This window comes from Oncorhynchus gorbuscha, linkage group LG13 (assembly GCF_021184085.1).
Source record: "Oncorhynchus gorbuscha isolate QuinsamMale2020 ecotype Even-year linkage group LG13, OgorEven_v1.0, whole genome shotgun sequence".
Taxonomy (NCBI): domain Eukaryota; kingdom Metazoa; phylum Chordata; class Actinopteri; order Salmoniformes; family Salmonidae; genus Oncorhynchus; species Oncorhynchus gorbuscha.
In genome coordinates, this window is record NC_060185.1 from 84,447,402 (window position 1) to 84,470,837 (window position 23,436).

Here is a 23,436-nt window from a genome sequence, read left to right on the forward strand (position 1 = left end):
CCTCTCCTCCCAGTCTCTCCCCTCATCTCCCCTCCTCTCCTCCCAGTATCTCCCCTTCTCTCCTCTCCTCTCCTCTCCTCCCATTCTCCCCTTCTCTCCTCCCAGTCTCTCCCCTTCTCTCCTCCCAGTCTCTCCCCTCCTCTCCTCCCAGTCTCACCCTATACCCAGTTTATCCCCTCCTCTCCCCTCCTCCCAGACTCTCCCCTCCTCTCCTCCCAGTCTCTCCCCTCCTCTCCTCCCAGTCTCTCCGCTATTCTCCCCCTCCTCTCCCCTCCTCTCCTCCCAGTCTCTCCCCTCCTCTACTCCCAGTCTCTCCCCTTCTCTCCCCTCCTATCCTCCCAGTCTCTCCCCTCCTCTACTCCCAGTTTTTCCCCTCCTCTCCCCTCCACTCCTCCCAGTCTCTCCCCTCCTCTCCTCCTAGTCTCTCCCCTCCTCTCCCCTCCTCTCCTCCCAGTCTCTCCCCTTCTCTCCTCTCCTTTCCTCCCAGTCTCTCCCCTCCTCTCCCCCCACTCCTCCCAGTCTCTCCCCTCCTCTCCTCCTAGTCTCTCCCATCCTCCCCTCCCAGTCTCTCCCCTCCTCTCCTCCTAGTCTCTCCCCTCATCTCCCCTCCTCTCCTCCCAGTCTCTCCCCTTCTCTCCTCTCCTTTCCTCCCAGTCTCTCCCCTCCTCTCCTCCTAGTCTCTCCCCTCCTCTCCTCCCAGTTTCTCCCCTCCTCTCCCCTCCACTCCTCCCAGTCTCTCCCCTCCTCTCCTCCCAGTCTCTCGCCTCCTCTCCCCTCATCTCCTCCCAGTCTCTCTGCTCCTCTCCCCCCTCCTCTCCCCTCCTCCTAGTCTCTCCCCTCATCTCCTCTCCTCTCTTCTCATTCTCCCCTCCTCTACTCCCAGTTTCTCCCCATCTCTCCACTCCGCTCCTCCCAGTCTCTCCCCTCCTTTCCTCCCAGTCTCTCCCCATCTCTCCACTCCGCTCCTCCCAGTTGCTCCCCTCATCTCCTCTCCTCTCCTCTAATTCTCCCCTCCTCTACTCCCAGTTTCTCCCCTTCTCTCCTCCCAGTCTCTCCCCTTCTCTCCTCCCAGTCTCTCCCCTTCTCTCCTCCCAGTCTCACCCCTCCTATACCCAGTTTCTCCCCTCCTCTCCCCTCCACTCCTCCCAGTCTCTCCCCTCCTCTCCTCCCAGTCTCTCCCCTCCTCTCCTCCCAGTCTCTCGCCTCCTCTCCCCTCATCTCCTCCCAGTCTCTCCCCTCCTCTCCTCCCAGTCTCTCGCCTCCTCTCCCCTCATCTCCTCCCAGTCTCTCCACCCCTCTCCCCCCTCCTCTCTTCTTCTCTCCTCCCAGTCTCTCCCCATCCTCTCCTCCCAGTCTCTCACCTCTTCTCTCCTCCTCTCCTCCCAGTCTCTCGCCTTCCCTCCCCTCCTCTCCCCTCCTAACCTCCCAGTCTCTCGCCTCCTCTCCTCCCAGTCTCTCGCCTCCTCTCCTCCCGGTCTCTCCCCTCTTTTCACCTCCCCTCCCCTCCTCCTATAACCCCTCCCAGCCAATCAGCTGTAGCCTACCTATAATGCTGTGCCATCTGTCTCAGGTGTTGTGTGTTCCAGAGCATAACTGTCAAGCTACACTAAACTCTGCATACGCTGGCAGTGTGTGTGTATGCATGCCTACGTGTTTATGTATTTGTGTGTGTATGCATTCTTGTCTGCGTGCGTGCACGTCTCTTTGTGTGTGCTGTGACTGCTGAGTGATGTTACACTCTCTGAAATAAAGCCAGTTTAATGACAACTGTGAGACCTTGATAAACTGTCACTCTGTCAGTCTGTCTGGACACACAACAGGACTGTGACAGAGGGGGTTTCACACAGAGGACTGATCCTTGTGATTCATAGAAGCCATGATAGCTAGAGCGCCATGCATGTCCCAGTGATGTTTTTATCTCCCATGATCCCTTTATCGGCCAGTGAGGGACTGCATTGCCATTAACCCTGCTGTTTGTGTGTTGGCGTGTGTGTGTGCACGCATGTGTGTGTGTGTGTGTGTGTGTGTGTGTGTGTGTGTGTGTGTGTGTGTGTGTGTGTGTGTGTGTGTGTGTGTGTGTGTGTGTGTGTGTGTGTGTGTGTGTGTGTGTGTGTGTGTGTGTGTGTGTGTGTGTGTGTGTGTGTGTGTGTGTGTGTGTGTGTGTGTGTGTGTGTGTGTGTGTGTGTGTGTGTGTGTGTGTGTGTGTGTGTGTGTGTGTGTGTGTGTGCGTGCGTGCGTGCGTGCGTGCGTGCGTGCGTGCGTGCGTGCGTGCGTGCGTGCGTGCGTGCGTGCGTGCGTGCGTGCGTGCGTGCGTGCGTGCGTGCGTGGGATGGAGAGTTCTGTCCATATCCTCATCCATATTGCCTCCTGTTGCCTGGAATATTCTCCAGCTGCCTTGTCATTAGGTCATTGTTGATGTGTGAGCCTGTGCACATCCTTCTTCATAAATTATCATCTTTGTCCATCACAGCCCAACTGGTCTGGGCTTTATGCAGGCCTTGTGGATTAAAGTTGAATGCCTGGGGGAGAGATTAAGGTATCCATACATTTATGCAGGTGTGTGTGTGTGTGTGTGTGTGTGTGTGTGTGTGTGTGTGTGTGTGTGTGTGTGTGTGTGTGTGTGTGTGTGTGTGTGTGTGTGTGTGTGTGTGTGTGTGTGTGTGTGTGTGTGTGTGTATGTGTGTGTGTGTGTGTGTGTGTGTGTGTGTGTGTGTGTGTGTGTGTGTGTGTGTGTGTGTGTGTGTGTGTGTGTGTGTGTGTGTGTGTGTGTGCGTACGTACGTTTGTGCGTGAATGCTTGCATAGGTCATTGTTGATGTTGAATACATTTAGAACTTCTCTTTATAAATATTACTTTTTTAAGCGCTTTAACTGGAAAGTCTTTCCAAATTGCACTCTATTTCCTAAAGTAGTGCACAATAAAGGGAATAGTGTGCCATTTGGTATGCACAGAGTGAACATAAAGATACACCTCTGAGTGTTGCCATTGTCCTGCAGTCGCAGGGATTTTAAAACTATTTTCTCCCCAGATAACATCTGTGTAGATGTGTTACTGAGCATCAGCTGTTAACTTCTAAAGTGTGTCTCTTTTTATTTTCAAATGCCTGGAAACAGTGAAAATAAATGTTCACGTCCATTAACACCCTCGTAAGTCGCTCTGGATAAGAGCGTCTGCTAAATGACTTAAATGTAAATGTAATAAACAATATTCACAAAATGGCCCATTTTAGTGAATAAAAATAAATAAAATGATCTGTCTCTCTCTCCTCCCACGTGTCGGTCTCTCCATGTGTTAGTCCAATTAGTTCTTATGAAGGCCAGATTCTATTATTAGTTCTTATGAGGGCCAGATTCTATTATTCGTTTTTTTGAAGGCCAGATTTCATTATTAGTTCTTATGAGGGCCAGATTCCATTATTAGTTATTATGAGGGCCAGATTCTATTATTCGTTTTTTTGAAGGTCAGATTCCATTATTAGTTCTTATGAGGGCCAGATTCTATTATTAGTTCTTATGAGGGCCAGATTCCATTACTAGTTCTTATGAGGGCCAGATTCCATTATTAGTTCACATGAGGGCCAGATTCCATTATTAGTTTTTTTGAAGGCCAGATTCCATTATTAGTTCTTATGAGGACCAGATTCCATTATTAGTTCTTATGAGGGCCAGATTCCATTATTTGTTCACAAGAGGGCCAGATTCCATTACTGGTTCTTTTGAAGGCCAGATTCCATTATTAGTTCTTATGAGGGCCAGATTCCATTATTAGTCTTATGAAGGCCAGATTCCATTATTAGTTATTTTGAGGGCCAGATTCCATTATTAGTTCTTATGAGCGCCAGATTCCATTATTAGTTGGTATGAGCGCCAGATTCCATTATTAGTTCTTTTGAAGGCCAGATTCCATTATTAGTTCTTATGAGGGCCAGATTCCATTATTAGTTCTTATGAGGGCCAGATTCCATTATTAGTTCTTATGAGGGCCAGATTCCATTATTAGTTCTTATTAGGGCCAGATTCCATTATTAGTTCTTATGAGGGCCAGATTCCATTATTAGTTCACATGAGGGCCAGATTCCATTATTAGTTCTTATGAGGGCCAGATTCCATTATTAGTTCACATGAGGGCCAGATTCTATTATTAGTTCTTTTGAAGGCCAGATTCCATTATTAGTTCTTATGAGGGCCAGATTCCATTATTAGTTCACATGAGGGCCAGATTCTATTATTAGTTCTTATGAGGGCCAGATTCCATTATTAGTTCTTATGAGGGCCAGATTCCATTATTAGTTCACATGAGGGCCAGATTCCATTATTAGTTTTTTTGAAGGCCAGATTCCATTATTAGTTCTTATGAGGACCAGATTCCATTATTAGTTCTTATGAGGGCCAGATTCCATTATTTTATTTTGTTCACAAGAGGGCCAGATTCCATTACTTATGGTTCTTTTGAAGAGCCAGATTCCATTATTAGTTCTTATGAGGGCCAGATTCCATTATTAGTTCTTATGAGGGCCAGATTCCATTATTAGTTATTTTGAGGGCCAGATTCCATTATTAGTTCTTATGAGCGCCAGATTCCATTATTAGTTATTTTGAGGGCCAAATTCCATTATTAGTTCTTATGAGGGCCAGATTCCATTATTAGTTATTTTGAGGGCCAGATTCCGTTATTAGTTCTTATGAGGGCCAGATTCCATTATTAGTTATTTTGAGGGCCAGATTCCATAATGAATTCTTATGAGGGTTTTTTCATGGTGTGCAGACTCAGATTTGTGTTTCCGATTCAACCTCCTTGTTCTATTTCAGGGTGTAGGGGGCAGACAGGTTTTACTTTGACTAGAATAATTGTGTGTGTTCTTGTGGAAAAGGGGTGCAGACTGCAGATTGTGAGATTGAGCTCTAGGGAGCTGGCCATGGTCCTGTAATCACACCACGACAACAGAAGGTTGAGAAGAAAAAAGACAAAAGGAAAAGAGTGTTTTCTGTCTGAGGAGTTGACCATGGTCCTGTAGTTTCAGAGTGGTTAGTTGGCCTGAAACAAACCACTCTGAAACAGAGAAGTTGACCATGGTCCTGAAAGCAGAAGCTCCGTCTATGGAGTTCTCTGCTGCCCATAGCAGTCAATGGTTTAATGTGACTGGCTGCTGGGTTTGAAACCAAGTATTCTGAACACCACTGGACTGTATTTGCCCCATGTCCGATTTCTCAAATGATTTATGTGATTTGACACATTGTATTTATCAGGTGTCACCAACCCCTTTTTAACCACTTCTCAACCTCTCCTCTAATCCATCCAACGGAGCCAGGCATCCATCACCTTTCAACATAATTCTGACTAGTTAGACACACCAACAACCCTGTTGCAAATATGGCATGTGAAATATGTAAAGAGGGTCATATGCCTTTTTTGATTCTCTCTAGTGCAGTTGTGACTGGCTGTGTGGAATACAGCTTCATGTATTATCTTAGCTTATAATGTAATTGTTATAATTCAGTATTTGGCTTAGTAATGGCCGCCGCTCTGCAGTTGGTAAAAGCTTTGTTTACCTTCTGGAATAACTGTCTGTCCCCTCCCAGGAGGATTCTGATTGGTCTAATATGATACTGTGTGTGTGTGTGCCTCCCACACTGTAAATCTGCAGCCATGATCGATGTGTTCCCTAATGGTCTCTTATTTCCTGTCCCTGTTCTGAGCCGCGAGCCCATTGGTTCCCTAGCCTGTTTCCCCATGATACTTTAGTGCATTAGCAGCCTATGGGGACAGCTTAATGGAGTGGCCTGGATGTAATTGGTGCCTCTGAGGGACTGTCTGTGTCTGTGTGTGTGTGCAGGGCCAGCCCTAGCCTTTTGGGGGCCCTTAGTGAGATTTAGTTAGGGGTACCCCACCTCGCGGCAAAACATTTCAGTGGTCCTGCAATTCTACACAATGGAGCATATAGAAAATCTAGCGGTTTTATAACGCGTCATGCAATTCTACACATGTTGCCATGGGGAAGAGAAAAAATAATAGTTTTACAGCTATTTCCCTGCAATTCTACACATGTTGCCATGGGGAAGAGAAAAAAGAACAGTTTTACAGCTATTTCCCTGCAATTCTACACATGTTGCCATGGGGAAGAGAAAAAATAATAGTTTTACAGCTATTTCCCTGCAATTCTACACATGTTGCCATGGGGAAGAGAGAAAATAATAGTTTTACAGCTATTTCCCTGCAATTCTACTCATGTTGCCATGGGGAAGAGAAAAAAGAACAGTTTTACAGCTATTTCCCTGCAATTCTACACATGTTGCCATTTTACAGGGAAGAGAAAAAAGAACAGTTTTACAGCTATTTCCCTGCAATTCTACACATGTTGCCATGGGGAAGAGAAAAAAGAACAGTTTTACAGCTATTTCCCTGCAATTCTACACATGTTGCCATGGGGAAGAGAAAAAAGAACAGTTTTACAGCTATTTCCCTGCAATTCTACACATGTTGCCATGGGGAAGAGAAAAAAGAACAGTTTTACAGCTATTTCCCTGCAATTCTACACATGTTGCCATGGGGAAGAGAAAAAAGAACAGTTTTACAGCTATTTCCCTGCAATTCTACACATGTTGCCATGGGGAAGAGAAAAAAGAACAGTTTTACAGCTATTTCCCTGCAATTCTACACATGTTGCCATGGGGAAGAGAAAAAAGAACAGTTTTACAGCTATTTCCCTGCAATTTCCCTGTGATTTTCTTTTGCCGTTTTAAAGATCATTTTCTGCAATTCTACACATTTTGTATGACTTATGCCATGTTAATAAGATATCTGAGTGACAATGACTAACATAAACAATGGGTGACAAATGGAGGTTAGGGATTTTGGGCATGTGCCCTGCGTTGCCAGGATTCGGTCATGATTACTACAAGTTTAGACAGCTGGCTAGACAAACTTCCAATCTAAAAAATGTTAGCTGAAATGGGCTAATTGAGTGAATCTCAGTGACTGACATAACAAGAGAAAAACTGCTGATGTACAACCAAATTTTGAAATTGTACCTTCTGTATTCTACGTTGAGACCCCAATTGAGTTCCAAAAAAAATACATATATAAAAAAATGGCCGGGGGCCCCCCCTTGCGGCCGGGGGCCCCTTGCGGCCGGGGGCCCTAAGCAGCCACTTATGTCGCTTATGCTTGTGGTCATCCTGGTGTGTGTGGTGCGCATTTGTTTGTGTGTGTGTGTGTGTGTGTGTGTGTGTGTGTGTGTGTGTGTGTGTGTTTGTGTGTGTGTGTGTGTGTGTGTGTGTGTGTGTGTGTGTGTGTGTGTGTGCGTGCGTGCGTGCGTGCGTGCGTGCGTGCGTGTGTGTGTGTGTGTGTGGAGTGATTATTCAGAGTAACACCAAGTGCTGTAACAACATATCTGTACATGGCATCCCAGTCGTTATAATGAATTGTCCCTCTGGAGCCGGTAATCATATATTACATCACTGTGCTGTCAGAGAAAGTCTTATGATGGATAGGTCTATGTTAGCATGAAATCTTTGTTATTGATGGATAGGTCTATGTTAGCATGAAATCTTTGTTAATGATAGATAGGTCTATGTTAGCATGAAATCTTTGTTATTGATGGATAGGTCTATGTTAGCATGAAAACTTTGTTATTGGTGGATAGGTCTATGTTAGCATGAAATCTTTGTTATTGATGGATAGGTCTATGTTAGCATGAAATCTTTGTTATTGATGGATAGGTCTATGTTAGCATGAAAGCTTTGTTATTGATAGATAGGTCTATGTTAGCATGAAAGCTTTGTTATTGATGGATAGGTCTTATTGGGCAAGATGCTTCTTGGACTTAGTGGTCAAGATGCTTCTTGGGCTTAGTGGGCAAAATGCTTCTTGGGCTTATTGGGCAAGATGCTTCTTGGGCTTAGATGGAAAGGTGCTTCTTGGGCTTAGATGGAAAGGTGCTTCTTGGGCTTAGTGGGAAAGGTGCTTCTTGGGCTTATTGGGCAAAATGCTTCTTGGGCTTTTGGGCAAGGTGTTTCTTGGGCTTAGTGGGAAAGGTGCTTCTTGGGCTTTTGGGCAAAATGCTTCTTGGGCTTTTGGGAAAGGTGCTTCTTGGGCTTAGTGGGAAAGGTGCTTTTTGGTCTTATTGGGAAAGGTGCTTCTTGGGCTAGTGGGAAAGGTGCTTCTTGAGCTTAGTGGGAAAGGTGCTTCTTGGGCTTAGTGGGAAAGGTGCTTCTTGGGCTTTTGGACAAGATGCTTAGTTTCTAAGATATGTCAGTCATACAGTGTAAATGATGTCATACGATGCATCCAAAATGACACCCTATTCACCATGTACTGCACCAGGGCACCAGGGAATAGGATGCCTTTTGGAACACAGCCATAGTTCACCTCTAACACATGACCTTTGCCCCTGACCTGTAGGCCTGTCTGTGCTGCAGAAGGTCCTGGACACGGCTGCTGAGAGGAGCTGGCTGGTGACGTCTGTCAACGTGGAGACCATGACGGAGACCTCGTTCCTCAAGGTGTTCCAAGACCTGGACAAGAGGAAGGAGGGACAGATCATCATCGACTGTGAGACCGAAAGACTCACCTCCATCCTCAAAAAGGTAACGAGACTGTGACATTGCAGGAGTCATCTGCATCGCTAGTAGTGGGCAAGCAATAGCAAATATGGTAAGCAGCTACCATACATAAGCCAGAACTTTGCCAGCCCTGGTTTGGTCAGAACTGTGCCACATAAAAATGCCTGTCAGATGACAAAAGTAGGCATGATTTGGGTCGTTATACTTTGGCTTTCTGTGAAATTAATTGAATCCAGACATTTGAGAAAGCATCACTCTGTTGCACGTGAGACATAATTAACATGAATTCTCAGTGAAATAAGCACCACATAGCTAGCAGAGAAAGACAGAGAGTAATAAAGAGAGAGAGAAGAGAAGGTAAGAGAGACAGGTTGACGTTTATTGTCATGAATCTTGCCGTGGAGGCAGAACTGAGCAATTTCCGCTAGATAGGCCAGCTGCAAAGTCAAAATAGGCTTATATGTGACCTCAGTTGAGGAACAATGGGAAATTAATTCTGCTTTAAAATTTGATAAACTTGTAACTCCACTTTTGAGAAAATGGTCCATTAATGTTTTGGTAAACCTACTGGAGAGCACTTCTTTGTCTACACCCATTCAGCATCATTCACACCCTCTCAAGCCTTAGCTCCACCCATCTATTTAAGGATTCACATCTGAGGCCATGTGCTAAAAAGAGTGAGTAAGGTAGTATAGTAAACAACCAAAGATTTCAAAACAAAGTGTTTGAAAGTAGTAGGAACAACTCCAGGTAAAAATACATTGATATAGTCCTTGGCCTACAGTGCATTTGGAGTATTCAGACCCCTTTACTTTTTCCATATTTTGTTACTTTACAGCCTTATTCTAAAATTGATTAAATTGTATTTTTTCCCTATCAATCTACACACAATACTCCATAATGACAAAGCAAACAGAAATATCACATTTAAGTATTCAGACCCTTTACTCAGTACTTTGGTGAAGCACCTTTGGCAGTGATTGTAGCTTCAAGTCTTCTTGGGTATGACACTTCAAGCCTGGCACACCTGTACTTGGTGAGTTTCTCCCATTCTTCTATGCAGATCCTCTCAAGTTCTGTCAGGTTGGATGGGGAGATTCGCTGCACAGCTATTTTCAGGTCTCTCCAGAGATGTTCGATCGGGTTCAAGTCCGGGCTTTGGCTGGGCCACTCAAAGACATTCAGAGACATGTCCCGAAGCCACTCATGCATTTTCTGCGTGTGTACTTACTGTCGTTGTAATGTTGGAAGGTGAACTTTCGCCTCCCTCTGAGGTCCTGAGCACTCTGGAGCAGATTTTCATCAAGGATCTCTCTCTAATTTGCTCCGTTAATCTTTTCCTCGATTATGACTAGTCTCCCAGTCCCTGCCGCATAAAAACAATCCCACAGCATGATGCTGCCGGCACCATACTTCACCGTAAGGAGGGTGCCAGGTTTCCTCGAGACGTGACGCTTGGCATTCAGGCCATAGAGTTCAATATTGGTTTCATTAAACCAGAGATTTTTGTTTCTCATGGTCTGAGAGTCTTTAAGTGCCTTTTGGCAATCTCCAAGCGGGCTGTCATGTGCCTTTAACTGTGTCTTCCATCTGGCCACTCTATCATAATGGCCTGATTGGTGGGGTGCTGCAGAGATGGTTGTCCTTCTGGAAGGTTATCCCATCTCCACAGAGGAACTTTCGAGCTTGGTCAGGTGACCATTGGGTTTTTAGTTCGACCAAGGCCCTTCTCCCCCAATTGCTCAACTTCTTCCATTTAAGAATGATGGAGGCCACTGTGTTCTTGGAGACCTTTAATGCTGCAAACATATTTTGGTACCCTTCCCCAAATCTGTGGCTCAGCACAATCCTTTCTCGGAGCTCCACAGACAATTCCTTCGACTAGGTTAAATGTTAGCTAGCTATGCAATGCAAATGGTTTCCTGAGATATGTATAATGTAAATATACAGATCGCACACTTAATGTTAGCTAGCGAGCCAGCAAGCTAACGTTGGCTATCGAGCTAACCGTACCTTTTAACCTGCAGAAAAACAACTTTGACAACATTTGAAATGTATAATATCTGAAAATGACCCGTATACATGGATGAAGGCTTCACGGCAGCGTGTCTCTTCTGTTTGGTTTGTAGCGAGCTACAGCTTGTTTGGCCTGTTGTTGTGTCAAGTCACTCTGGTTCACACTGATTGTGTGCAAAATGTCGTCCCACTGATCTTTGTCGATTGCGCTTGCTAAATTCAGAGCAGCAATGTTGTTGAGAGCTGTAGAAACGCTTTTACAGTTCTGCATGGCTAACGTTATATCTTTCAAAAAAAATGTAGTAGAAAGGATTATCTACAAATACTGAGCATCTCCTGTTATAGACAGAAGCGAGCTACGTGGCTACCAATCTGAACTCATCTCTCAGCATATTCAAACCATCCGTTATCTCAGCTAATCATGGCTAGCAGGAAGGTTCCTGACTTTTTCCGTGGCTAAACCTACTAGGCTCGTAATTTAACAATTTTATCCATATTTACAAATGACATACAAGTTTGTTATTAAGTCATTAAGGCACATGGTGTGGTTAGGGTTTGTTAGGGTTTCAGAGTTTGACTTTCTGGCTGTGCCAGATAGTGACCCATTTGTAGAGCTACCTACAGGGCAAGATTATTGACAATAAAGGCCAAACTGTGGATAAGAGGATCCTCCCAGGCAGCAGTCGTCCAGTGTACTGTATTAGTCTCAGTCTCAGTATTAGAGACAGGAGATATAGATACGGTTAGGTTGACATTTGGAGCTGTAGAGAAACATTTACTCACCACGCTACTGCTGCCTGGGAAGGGTGTATCCTGGCATAGCAATTAATGACACACACACACACGCACACACACACACACACACACACACACACACACACACACACACACACACACACACACACACACACACACACACACACACACACACACACACACACACACACACACACACACACACACACACACACACACACACACACACACACACACGCACGCACACGCACCACTCCACCACACATATGCGTCCTTCCCCCTCCCACACACACATAAAAACAGAAAGAGCCCGAGACCTCTTTCCCCTCTCTCTCCTCCAACGCTTTGCTCTAGCTGTGTGAAGACAGTGTCCCCTCTCTCTCCTCCAACGCTTGGCTCTAGCTGTGTGAAGACAGTGTCCACTCTCTCTCCTCCAACTCCTCCAACTCTCTCCTCCAACGCTTGGCTCTAGTTGTGTGAAGACAGTGTCCCCTCTCTCTCCTCCAGCGCTTGGCTCTAGCTGTGTGAAGACAGTGTCCCCTCTCTCTCCTCCAACTCTTGGCTCTAGCTGTGTGAAGACAGTGTCCCCTCTCTCTCCTCCAACTCTTGGCTCTAGCTGTGTAAAGACAGTGTCCCCTCTCTCTCCTCCAACGCTTGGCTCTAGCTGTGTGAAGACAGTGTCCCCTCTCTCTCCTCCAACTCTCTCCTCCAACGCTTGGCTATATCTGTGTGAAGACAGTGTCCCCTCTCTCTCCTCCAACTCTTGGCTCTAGCTGTGTGAAGAGTGTCCCTTCTCTCTCCTCCAACGCTTGGCTCTAGTTGTGTGAAGACAGTGTCCCCTCTCTCTCCTCCAGCGCTTGGCTCTAGCTGTGTGAAGACAGTGTCCCCTATCTCTCCTCCAACTCTTGGCTCTAGCTGTGTGAAGATAGTGTCCCCTCTCTCTCCTCCAACTCTTGGCTCTAGCTGTGTGAAGACAGTGTCCCCTCTCTCTCCTCCAACGCTTGGCTCTAGCTGTGTGAAGACAGTGTCCCCTCTCTCTCCTCCAACTCTCTCCTCCAACGCTTGGCTCTAGCTGTGTGAAGACAGTGTCCCCTCTCTCTCCTCCAACTCTCTCCTCCAGCGCTTGGCTCTAGCTGTGTGAAGACAGTGTCCCCTCTCTCTCCTCCAACTCTTGGCTCTAGCTGTGTGAAGAGTGTCCCTTCTCTCTCCTCCAACGCTTGGCTCTAGCTGTGTGAAGACAGTGTCCCCTCTCTCTCCTCCAACTCTTGGCTCTAGCTGTGTGAAGAGTGTCCCTTCTCTCTCCTCCAACGCTTGGCTCTAGCTGTGTGAAGACAGTGTCCCCTGTCTCTCCTCCAACGCTTGGCTCTAGCTGTGTGAAGACAGTGTCCCCTCTCTCTCCTCCAACTCCTCCAACTCTCTCCTCCAATGCTTGGCTCTAGCTGTGTGAAGACAGTGTCCCCTCTCTCTCCTCCAACTCCTCCATCTCTCTCCTTCAACGCTTGGCTCTAGCTGAGTGAAGACAGTGTCCCCTCTCTCTCCTCCAACGCTTGGCTCTAGCTGTGTGAAGACAGTGTCCCCTCTCTCTCCTCCAACTCCAACTCTCTCCTCCAACGCTTGGCTCTAGCTGGGTGAAGACAGTGTCCCCTCTCTCTCCTCCAATGCTTGGCTCTAGCTGTGTGAAGACAGTGTCCCCTCTCTCTCCTCCAACTCCTCCATCTCTCTCCTCCAACGCTTGGCTCTAGCTGGGTGAAGACAGTGTCCCCTCTCTCTCCTCCAACGCTTGGCTCTAGCTGGGTGAAGACAGTGTCCCCTCTCTCTCCTCCAACGCTTGGCTCTAGCTGGGTGAAGACAGTGTCCCCTCTCTCTCCTCCAACGCTTGGCTCTAGCTGTGTGAAGACAGTGTCCCCTCTCTCTCCTCCAACTCCTCCAACGCTTGGCTCTAGCTGGATGAAGACAGTGTCCCCTCTCTATCCTCCAACGCTTGGCTCTAGCTGTGTGAAGACAGTGTCTGGTGTGTGTGAGTGTTATTGATGACCTGGTGCCCACAGTTAAGGTAGTTGCATCACTTCTCACCAGTTTACTGCAGCGGAGCCACAGCGGTTCTCAGCTCAGACAGACTCCATCCATCACAGAGGTCTGCTCCCGGCTCTCTGCCTCTATAGCAGCCTGTGTTTTACACACTCACACACACAGACACACAGACACACACCCACTGCCCCGTCACCCTCTAAACCCGCAGGTATCTTCACCCAATACACAGACCCAAATTCTCACCAGATAATGTCAGACGATATATGAATGAGGACATGTTTATTTTTACTCTTGGAATGCCTATGTAGCCCCTTTAAATATGGAACATGAATAGCCACAACAGAATCTTTGATTCATAAAGGTTTATGTCAAGAGAGTGGACCTTTGTTTTCTAACAGGACACGCTGCGTGAGGGCCATAGGGTCAAAAGTGGGGAATTATAGGGAAAAGCATTTGGGACGCGCGTAAGGACGATAGAGGTTTGAGTGTTTATTGTGAAATCAGTTGGGGCCTCATGGAAACTACGCTAGCACACTGTCCATGTATCTTCCCCAGTGTGACTGTATCTTGGCCATCATCTTCCCCAGTGTGACTGTATCTTGGCCATCATCTTCCCCCAGTGTGACTGTATCTTGGCCATCATCTTCCCCCAGTGTGACTGTATCTTGGCCATCATCTTCCCCCAGTGTGACTGTATCTTGGCCATCATCTTCCCCAGTGTGACTGTATCTTGGCCATCATCTTCCCCAGTGTGACTGTATCTTGGCCATCATCTTCCCCCAGTGTGACTGTATCTTGGCCATCATCTTCCCCCAGTGTGACTGTATCTTGGCCATCATCTTCCCCAGTGTGACTGTATCTTGGCCATCATCTTCCCCAGTGTGACTGTATCTTGGCCATCATCTTCCCCAGTGTGACTGTATCTTGGCCATCATCTTCCCCAGTGTGACTGTATCTTGGCCATCATCTTCCCCAGTGTGACTGTATCTTGGCCATCATCTTCCCCAGTGTGACTGTATCTTGGCCATCATCGTCCCCCAGTGTGACTGTATCTTGGCCATCATCGTCCCCCAGTGTGACTGTATCTTAGCCATCATCTTCCCCCAGTGTGACTGTATCTTGGCCATCATCTTCCCCCAGTGTGACTGTATCTTGGCCATCATCTTCCCCCAGTGTGACTGTATCTTGGCCATCATCTTCCCCCAGTGTGACTGTATTTTGGCCATCATCTTCCCCCAGTGTGACTGTATCTTGGCCATCATTGTCCCCCAGTGTGACTGTATCTTGGCCATCATCTTCCCCCAGTGTGACTGTATCTTGGCCACCATCTTCCCCCAGTGTGACTGTATCTTGGCCATCATCTTCCCCCAGTGTGACTGTATTTTGGCCATCATCTTCCCCCAGTGTGACTGTATCTTGGCCATCATCTTCCCCCAGTGTGACTGTATCTTGGCCATCATCTTCCCCAAGTGTGACTGTATCTTGGCCATCATCTTCCCCCAGTGTGACTGTATCTTGGCCATCATCTTCCCCAGTGTGACTGTATCTTGGCCATCATCTTCCCCCAGTGTGACTGTATCTTGGCCATCATCTTCCCCCAGTGTGACTGTATCATGGCCATCATCTTCCCCCAGTGTGACTGTATCTTGGCCATCATCTTCCCCAGTGTGACTGTATCTTGGCCATCATCTTCCCCAGTGTGACTGTATCTTGGCCATCATCATCCCCCAGTGTGACTGTATCTTGGCCACCATCTTCCCCCAGTGTGACTGTATCTTGGCCATCATCTTCCCCCAGTGTGACTGTATCTTGGCCATCATCTTCCCCAGTGTGACTGTATCTTGGCCACCATCTTCCCCCAGTGTGACTGTATCTTGGCCATCATCTTCCCCCAGTGTGACTGTATTTTGGCCATCATCTTCCCCCAGTGTGACTGTATCTTGGCCATAATCTTCCCCCAGTATGACTGTATCTTGGCCACCATCTTTCCCCAGTGTCTTGGGTATCAGCGTCTCTCCTCTCCTGTGTTTTCTTGCTGGAGGCTGTGCTGTAGGACATGCCTTGTGCTAGGGTCACCCTTAATAACTAATGCAACTGTCTGCCATGCCCTCCAGCCTGCTCCCAACACACACGCACACACACACACACACACGCACGCACGCACGCACGCACGCACGCACGCACGCACGCACGCACACACACACACACACACACACACACACACACACACACACACACACACACACACACACACACACACACACACACACACACACACACACACACAGTGGGGATATAAACGTGTGGGAGACTCTCAGAGGAAGCAAATATTTTGGGAATGTGTGAGGTCATGTAAAGTCCATGATGAGTTCCAGAACACCCACTCGATTTGTCAGTTACAGAACCCCCACTCTATCTGTCAGTTACAGAACCCTCACTCGATCTGTCGGTTACAGAACCCTCACTTGATCTGTTAGTTACAGAACCCCACTCTCTCTGTCAGTTACAGAACCCCCACTCTCTGTCAGTTACAGAACTCCCACTTGATCTGTCGGTTACAGAACCCCACTCTCTCTGTCAGTTACAGAACTCCCACTTGATCTGTCGGTTACAGAACCCCCACTCTCTCTGTCAGTTACAGAACCCCCAATCTCTCTGTCAGTTACAGAACCCCCACTCTCTCTGTCAGTTACAGAACCCCACTCTCTCTGTCAGTTACAGAACCCCCACTTGATCTGTCAGTTACAGAACCCCACTCTCTCTGTCAGTTACAGAACCCCCACTCTCTCTGTCAGTTACAGAACTCCCACTTGATCTGTCGGTTACAGAACCCCCACTCGATCTGTCAGTTACAGAACCCCACTCTCTCTGTCAGTTACAGAACCCCCACTCGATCTGTCAGTTACAGAACCCCACACTCTCTGTCAGTTACAGAACCCCCACTCTCTCTGTCAGTTACAGAACCCCCACTCTCTCTGTCAGTTACAGAACCCCACTCTCTCTGTCAGTTACAGAACCCCACTCTCTCTGTCAGTTACTGAACTCCCACTCGATCTGTCGGTTACAGAACCCCCACTCTCTCTGTCAGTTACAGAACCCCACTCTCTCTGTCAGTTACAGAACCCCCACTCTCTCTGTCAGTTACAGAACCCCACTCTCTCTGTCAGTTACAGAACTCCCACTTGATCTGTCTGTAACATAACCCCCACTCTCTCTGTCAGTTACAGAACCGCACTCTCTCTGTCAGTTACAGAACCCCCACTCTCTCTGTCAGTTACAGAACCCCCACTCTCTCTGTCAGTTACAGAACTCCCACTTGATCTGTCGGTTACAGAACCCCCCAAATCAAATCAAATCAAATCAAATGTTATTTGTCACATACACATGGTTAGCAGATGTTAATGCGAGTGTAGCGAAATGCTTGTGCTTCTAGTTCCGACAATGCAGTAATAACCAACAAGTAATCTAACTAACAATTCCAAAACTACTGTCTTATACACAGTGTACGGGGATAAAGTATATGTACATAAGGATATATGAATGAGTGATGGTACAGAGCAGCATAGGCAAGATACAGTAGATGGTATCGAGTACAGTATATACATATGAGATGAGTATGTAAACAAAGTGGCATAGTTAAAGTGGCTAGTGATACATGTATTACATAAGGATGCAGTCGATGATATAGAGTACAGTATATACGTATGCATATGAGATGAATAATGTAGGCTAAGTAACATTATATAAGGTAGCATTGTTTAAAGTGGCTAGTGATATATTTACATCATTTCCCATCAATTCCCTTTATTAAAGTGGCTGGAGTTGAGTCAGTGTCAGTATCAGTGTCAGTGTGTTGGCAGCAGCCACTCAATGTTAGTGGTGGCTGTTTAACAGTCTGATGGCCTTGAGATAGAAGCTGTTTTTCAGTCTCTCGGTCCCAGCTTTGATGCACCTGTACTGACCTCGCCTTCTGGATGATAGCGGGGTGAACAGGCAGTGGCTCGGGTGGTTGATGTCCTTGATGATCTTTATGGCCTTCCTGTAACATCGGGTGGTGTAGGTGTCCTGGAGGGCAGGTAGTTTGCTCCCGGTGATGCGTTGTGCAGACCTCACTACCCTCTGGAGAGCCTTACGGTTGAGGGCGGAGCAGTTGCCGTACCAGGCGGTGATACAGCCCGCCAGGATGCTCTCGATTGTGCATCTGTAGAAGTTTGTGAGTGCTTTTGGTGACAAGCAACATTTCTTCAGCCTCCTGAGGTTGAAGAGGCGCTGCTGCGCCTTCTTCACGATGCTGTCTGTGTGAGTGGACCAATTCAGTTTGTCTGTGATGTGTATGCCGAGGAACTTAAAACTTGCTACCCTCTCCACTACTGTTCCATCGATGCTGTTTCCTTCACTCTCTCTGTCAGTTACAGAACTCCCACTTGATCTGTCAGTTACAGAACCCCCACTCTCTCTGTCAGTTACAGAACTCCACCTTGATCTGTCGGTTACAGAACCCCCACTCTCTCTGTCAGTTACAGAACTCCACCTTGATCTGTTGGTTACAGAACCCCCACTCTCTCTGTCAGTTACAGAACTCCCACTTTATCTGTCGGTTACAGAACTCCCACTTTATCTGTCGGTTACAGAACCCCCACTCTCTCTGTCAGTTACAGAACCCCACTCTCTCTGTCAGTTACAGAACCCCCACTCTCTCTGTCAGTTACAGAACTCCCACTCGATCTGTCAGTTACAGAACTCCCACACTTGAGCTTCTTTTCTCGCCATTTTAGCCCATGCAGCGTGCCTCGCAAACGTGATTCGTCATTTTGAAATGATCAACTTTACCCTGTATATCTAAAAATGATCATATACACTGATTGTTTTGCCTCAGCCCCAGCCAACACACCTGACTCCAATAATCAACTAATCTTTAGATTGGAATGCAATTAGTTTAATCAGCTGTGTTTGCTAGCGATAAAGAGTGACAGCACTCTGGCCCCCGAGGACTGGAGTTTCCCATACCTGCTTTACGGTACGACAGCACTCCTGCCCCCGAGGACTGGAGTTTCCCATACCTGCTTTAAAGTACGACAGCCCTCTGGCCCCCGAGGACTGGAGTTTCCCATACCTGCTTTACGGTACGACAGCACTCCTGCCCCCGAGGACTGGAGTTTCCCATACCTGCTTTACGGTACGACAGCACTCCTGCCCCCGAGGACTGGAGTTTCCCATACCTGCTTTATGGTACGACAGCACTCCTGCCCCCGAGGACTGGAGTTTCCCATACCTGCTTTAAAGTACGACAGCCCTCTGGCACCCGAGGACTGGAGTTTCCCATACCTGCTTTAAAGTACGACAGCCTTCTGGCCCCCGAGGACTGGAGTTTCCCATACCTGCTTTACGGTATGACAGCACTCCTTCCCCCGAGGACTGGAGTTCACATACTTGGTTTAAAGTATGACAGCATTCCCGCCCCAGAGGACTGGATTTTCCATACTTGGTTTAAAGTATGACAGCACTCCGGCCCCCGAGGACTGGATTTTCCATACTTGGTTTAAAGTACGACAGCACTCCGGCCCCCGAAGACTAAGTTGCCCATCCCTGGTTTAAAGCAAAACTACCATAACTAGTTAGTTAGTTAGTTAAACATGACCTTTATGAATTATAAAGCCTTTATGTGATTTATGTGCTTGTTTTGATTACATAAATTATTCAAAATTCACAAAAAGAGACATTAGTTGATGAAGATTATCTCACAGAACAAAATGTACAAGATCTCCTAATCCTATGTTAACCACAGACCTTATTTATGGCGTTTATCCAAAAACCCAACAAAAACTACATTTTCCCATAGGCTTTATCCAACAAACCATTGCAGAGTTAATGCCTACAAAAAGATGCCATTACTAATGCTCTGTATAGCCAGATGAAAGATGACTTTTATTCCAGTAAAACACAATTTTCAACAGCACAGTTGAATACAGTTGAAGTCAGAAGTTTTAATACACTTAGAGTCATTCCAACAAATTTCCTCTTAACAAACTAAGTTTTGGCAAGTCGGTTAGGACATCTACTTTGTGCATGACACAAGTCATTTTTTCCAACAATTGTTTACAGACAGATTATTTCATTTATAATTGACTGTATCACAATTCCAGTGGGTCAGAGGTTAACATACACTACGTTGACTGTTCCTTTAAACATCTTGGAAAGTTCCAGAAAATGATGTCATGGCTTTAGAAGCTTCTGATAGGCTAATTGACATCATTTGAGTCAATTGGAGGTGTACCTGTGGATGTGTTTCAAGACCTACCTTCAAACTCAGTGCCTCTTTGCTTGGCATCATGGGAAAATCTAAAGAAATCAGCCTGCTTCATCCTTTCCAAACGCCTGAAGGTACCATGTTCATCTGTACAAACAATAGTGCATGAGTATAAACACCATGGGACCACGCAGCCATCATACCTCTCAGGAAGGAGAAGTGTTCTGTCTCCTAGAGATGAACGTACTTTGGTGTGAAAAGTGCAAATCAATCCCAGAACAACAGCAAAGGATCTTGTGAATATGCTGGAGGAAACAGGTACAAAAGTATCTATATCCACAGTAAAACGAGTCCTATATCGACATAACCTGAAAGGCCGCTCAGCTAGGAAGAAGCCACTGCTCCAAAACCTCCATAAAAAAGCCAGACTACGGTTTGAAACTGCACATGGGCACAAAGATTGTTCTTTTTAGAGAAATGTCCTCTGGTCTGATGAAACAAAAATAGAACTGTTTGGCCATAATGACCATTGTTATGTTTGGAGGAAAAAGGGGAGGCTTGCAAGCCAAAGAACACGATCCCAACCGTTAAGCACGGAGGTGGCAGCATCATGTTGTGGCGGTGCTTTGCTACAGGAGGGACTGGTGCACTTCGCAAAATAGATGGCATCACGAAGAGGGAAAATTATGTGGATATATTGAAGCAAAATCTCAAGATCAGTCAGGAAGTTAAAGTTTGGTCGCAAATGGATCTTCCAAATGGACAATGACCCCAAGCATACTTCCATAGTTGTGGCAAAATGGCTTAAGGACAACAAAGTCAATGTATTGGAGTGGCCATCACAACGTCCTGACCTCATTCCTATAGAAAATGTGTGGGCAGAACTGAAAAAGCATGTGCTAGCAAGGAGGCCTACAACCTGATTCAGTTACACCAGCTCTGTCAGGAGGAATGGGCCAAAATGCACCCAACTTATTGTGGGAAGCTTGTGGAAGGCTACCCAAAACGTTTGACCAAAGTTAAACAATTTAAAGGCAATGCTACCAAATACTAACTGATGACAGGATGACCAAAACTGTATCTGGGAAAGTCTAAACATTATAGTTATCAGATTCAGATGGAATTGGTGGGGAATTCAAATGTTTAAATATACAATTATTGGTGAAAAGATGAAACATAAATTTTAGCTTCCAAATGAGAGATTTGGGTTTTCATAAGGTTAGGGCTCTGCTCAATCAGTGGCCCGTCCCCTGTGAAGAGACATGGGTTATAAACTATGAAACACACCCTTCTCCCTCCACTATATAAGACCTCGACGAAAATGTAACCTCCTGTTCCAGGTACATTAGAATGACGTTCCGATGTCAGAAGGATTCAGATAATAACTGTTCCAGGTACATTAGAATGACAGTCCGATGTCAGAAGGATTCAGATAATAACTGTTCCAGGTACATTAGAATGACAGTCCGATGTCAGAAGGATTCAGATAATAACTGTTCCAGGTACATTAGAATGACGATCCGATGTCAGAAGGATTCAGATAATAACTGTTCCAGGTACATTAGAATGACGTTCCGATGTCAGAAGGATTCAGATAATAACTGTTCCAGGTACATTACAATGACAGTCCGATGTCAGAAGGATTCCGATAATAACTGTTCCGGGTATATTAGAATAACAGTCCGATGTCAAAAGTATTCAGATAACTACAGAATGAAGCCAACCTCAGCGTGAGCTTTGGTTGCGAATGGTATGCACTTTGAACTCTTATTCGCTACAGAAGTGATACCTCCTAGCCGTTGAGTTAGCAACAGCAGCTGCAAATGCAGGTTAGGAAGGAAACAGACAGAGTATTCTGTCTACCACACAACGACGTTACTACAACGTATCCAATTGACCACCAGAGACATTCTTCAAAGGACAAAGGACTCTGTTTGGCAACACAGCCTTCCATCTAACACCAACCTACTGAAGCGCAGGTCAGAGTAAATATTTATTGCATTTTCCTTTTCCGAATGGGAGCTAATTTAGAATGCATAAGATACTGTATTTACGATAGCACAGCTTCGCCCTTTGTTCCTCAGTCTTCCCTATCTTTCACTAGACTAGACTACTGATATTCCCTTGGGGTTGTTCGGCATGTAAAATGACTTGTAGATCATTGACTCTCAACACAGTTACATGCTTAGTTTGAAGTTAAAGGAGAGGACGCACCAGTTCTCACAAAATATGAGTGTTTTTTGAAGTTACAAAGAAAGTAATATGAGCAAAAAAAAAAAAATGGATTCAGAACGTTTGAATCAATTTTCTGACCGATGCATGTTACATTTGGTGTGATGAAGTCATGTTTGAGTGGATTTTGTGATGTATATTTGTATGCATGGGATGAGACTACAGGAATGATTATAGTGAATATTATTATTTGAGAGTCACTGCTGTTACAATATCTTACCCTAGTTGGTGTCTCTTCTGCCCTGGCCAAGGTACATGTGTACAGTGTACTGAACACACACGCACACACACAAGCCCCTCCCCAGCCATGTCCATCCTAAAGTCAAGTTTTTCTCTGTGTTGCAGATTGTTGAACACGGGAAGAATGCTAAGAGTTACCACTACATCCTGGCCAACCTGGTAAGATGTTTTATTATTATTATTTATTATTATTATTATTATCTCTCTCTCTCTCTCTCTCTCTCTGTCTCTCTCTCCTCTCCCTCTCCCTCTCCCTCTCCCTCTCCCTCTCTCTCTCTCTCTCTCTCTCTCTCTCTCTCTCTCTCTCTCTCTCTCTCTCTCTCTCTCTCTACTGTATCTCTCTCTCACTCTACTGTATCTCTCGCTCTCTCTCTCCCTCTCTATATATATATCTCTCTTGCTTTCTCTCTCTCCCTCTATACAGATTTCTCTACTATCTCAATACTGTAACTCTCTGTCTATCTCTCTCTCTCTCTCTCTCTCTCTCTCTCTCTCTCTCTCTCTCTCTCTCTCTACTGTATTTCTCTCTATATCTCTCTACTGTATCTCTCTCTATATCTCTCTACTTTATCTCTCTCTCCTCTCCCTCTCTATACATATCTCTCTCTCTCTACTGTATCTCTCTCTATCTCTCTCTCTCTCTCAATTCAATTCAATTCAATTCAAGGGCTTTATTGGCATGGGAAACATATGTTAACATTGCCAATGCAAGTGAGGTAGATAATATATAAAGTGAATATATAAAGTGAAATAAACAATAAAAATGAACAGTAAACATTGCACATACAGAAGTTTCAAAACAATAAAGACATTACAAATGTCATATTATATATATACAGTGTTTTAACAATGTACAAATGGTTAAGGTATACAAGGGAAAATAAATTAGCATAAATATGGGTTGTATTTACAACGGTGTTTGTTCTTCACTGGTTGCCCTTTTCTCGTGGCAACAGGTCACAAATCTTGCTGCTGTGATGGCACACTGTGGAATCTCACCCAGTAGATATGGGAGTTTATCAAAATTAGATTTGTTTTTGAATTCTTTGTGGATCTGTGTAATCTGAGGGAAATATGTCTCTCTAATATGGTCATACATTGGGCAGGAGGTTAGGAAGTGCAGCTCAGTTTCCACCTCATTTTGTGGGCAGTGAGCACATAGCCTGTCTTCTCTTGAGAGCCATGTCTGCCTACGGCTGCCTTTCTCGATAGCAAGGCTATGCTCATTGAGTCTGTACATAGTCAAAGCTTTCCTTCATTTTGGGTCAGTCAGAGTGGTCAGGTATTCTGCCGCTGTGTACTCTATGTGTAGGGCCAAATAGCATTCTAGTTTGCTCTGTTTTTTTGTTAATT

General features: G+C 45.8%; 1 protein-coding gene across 8 annotated transcripts in view; it reads left to right on the forward strand.

The window, feature by feature from the left end:
- LOC123993632 (glutamate receptor 1-like) overlaps positions 1-23,436 on the forward strand; it is a 232,954-nt gene that overhangs the window by 97,001 nt on the left and 112,517 nt on the right. For all 8 annotated transcript variants that reach the window (XR_006831482.1, XM_046295984.1, XM_046295991.1 and 5 more), the window contains exons 4-5: positions 8,401-8,585; positions 22,189-22,242. Coding sequence is in view for 7 of the 8 variants with exons in the window: in XM_046295984.1 (XP_046151940.1) it covers positions 8,401-8,585; positions 22,189-22,242 (239 nt within the window). In the remaining variant the exon portion in view is untranslated. The remainder of the gene's footprint in view (positions 1-8,400; positions 8,586-22,188; positions 22,243-23,436) is intronic.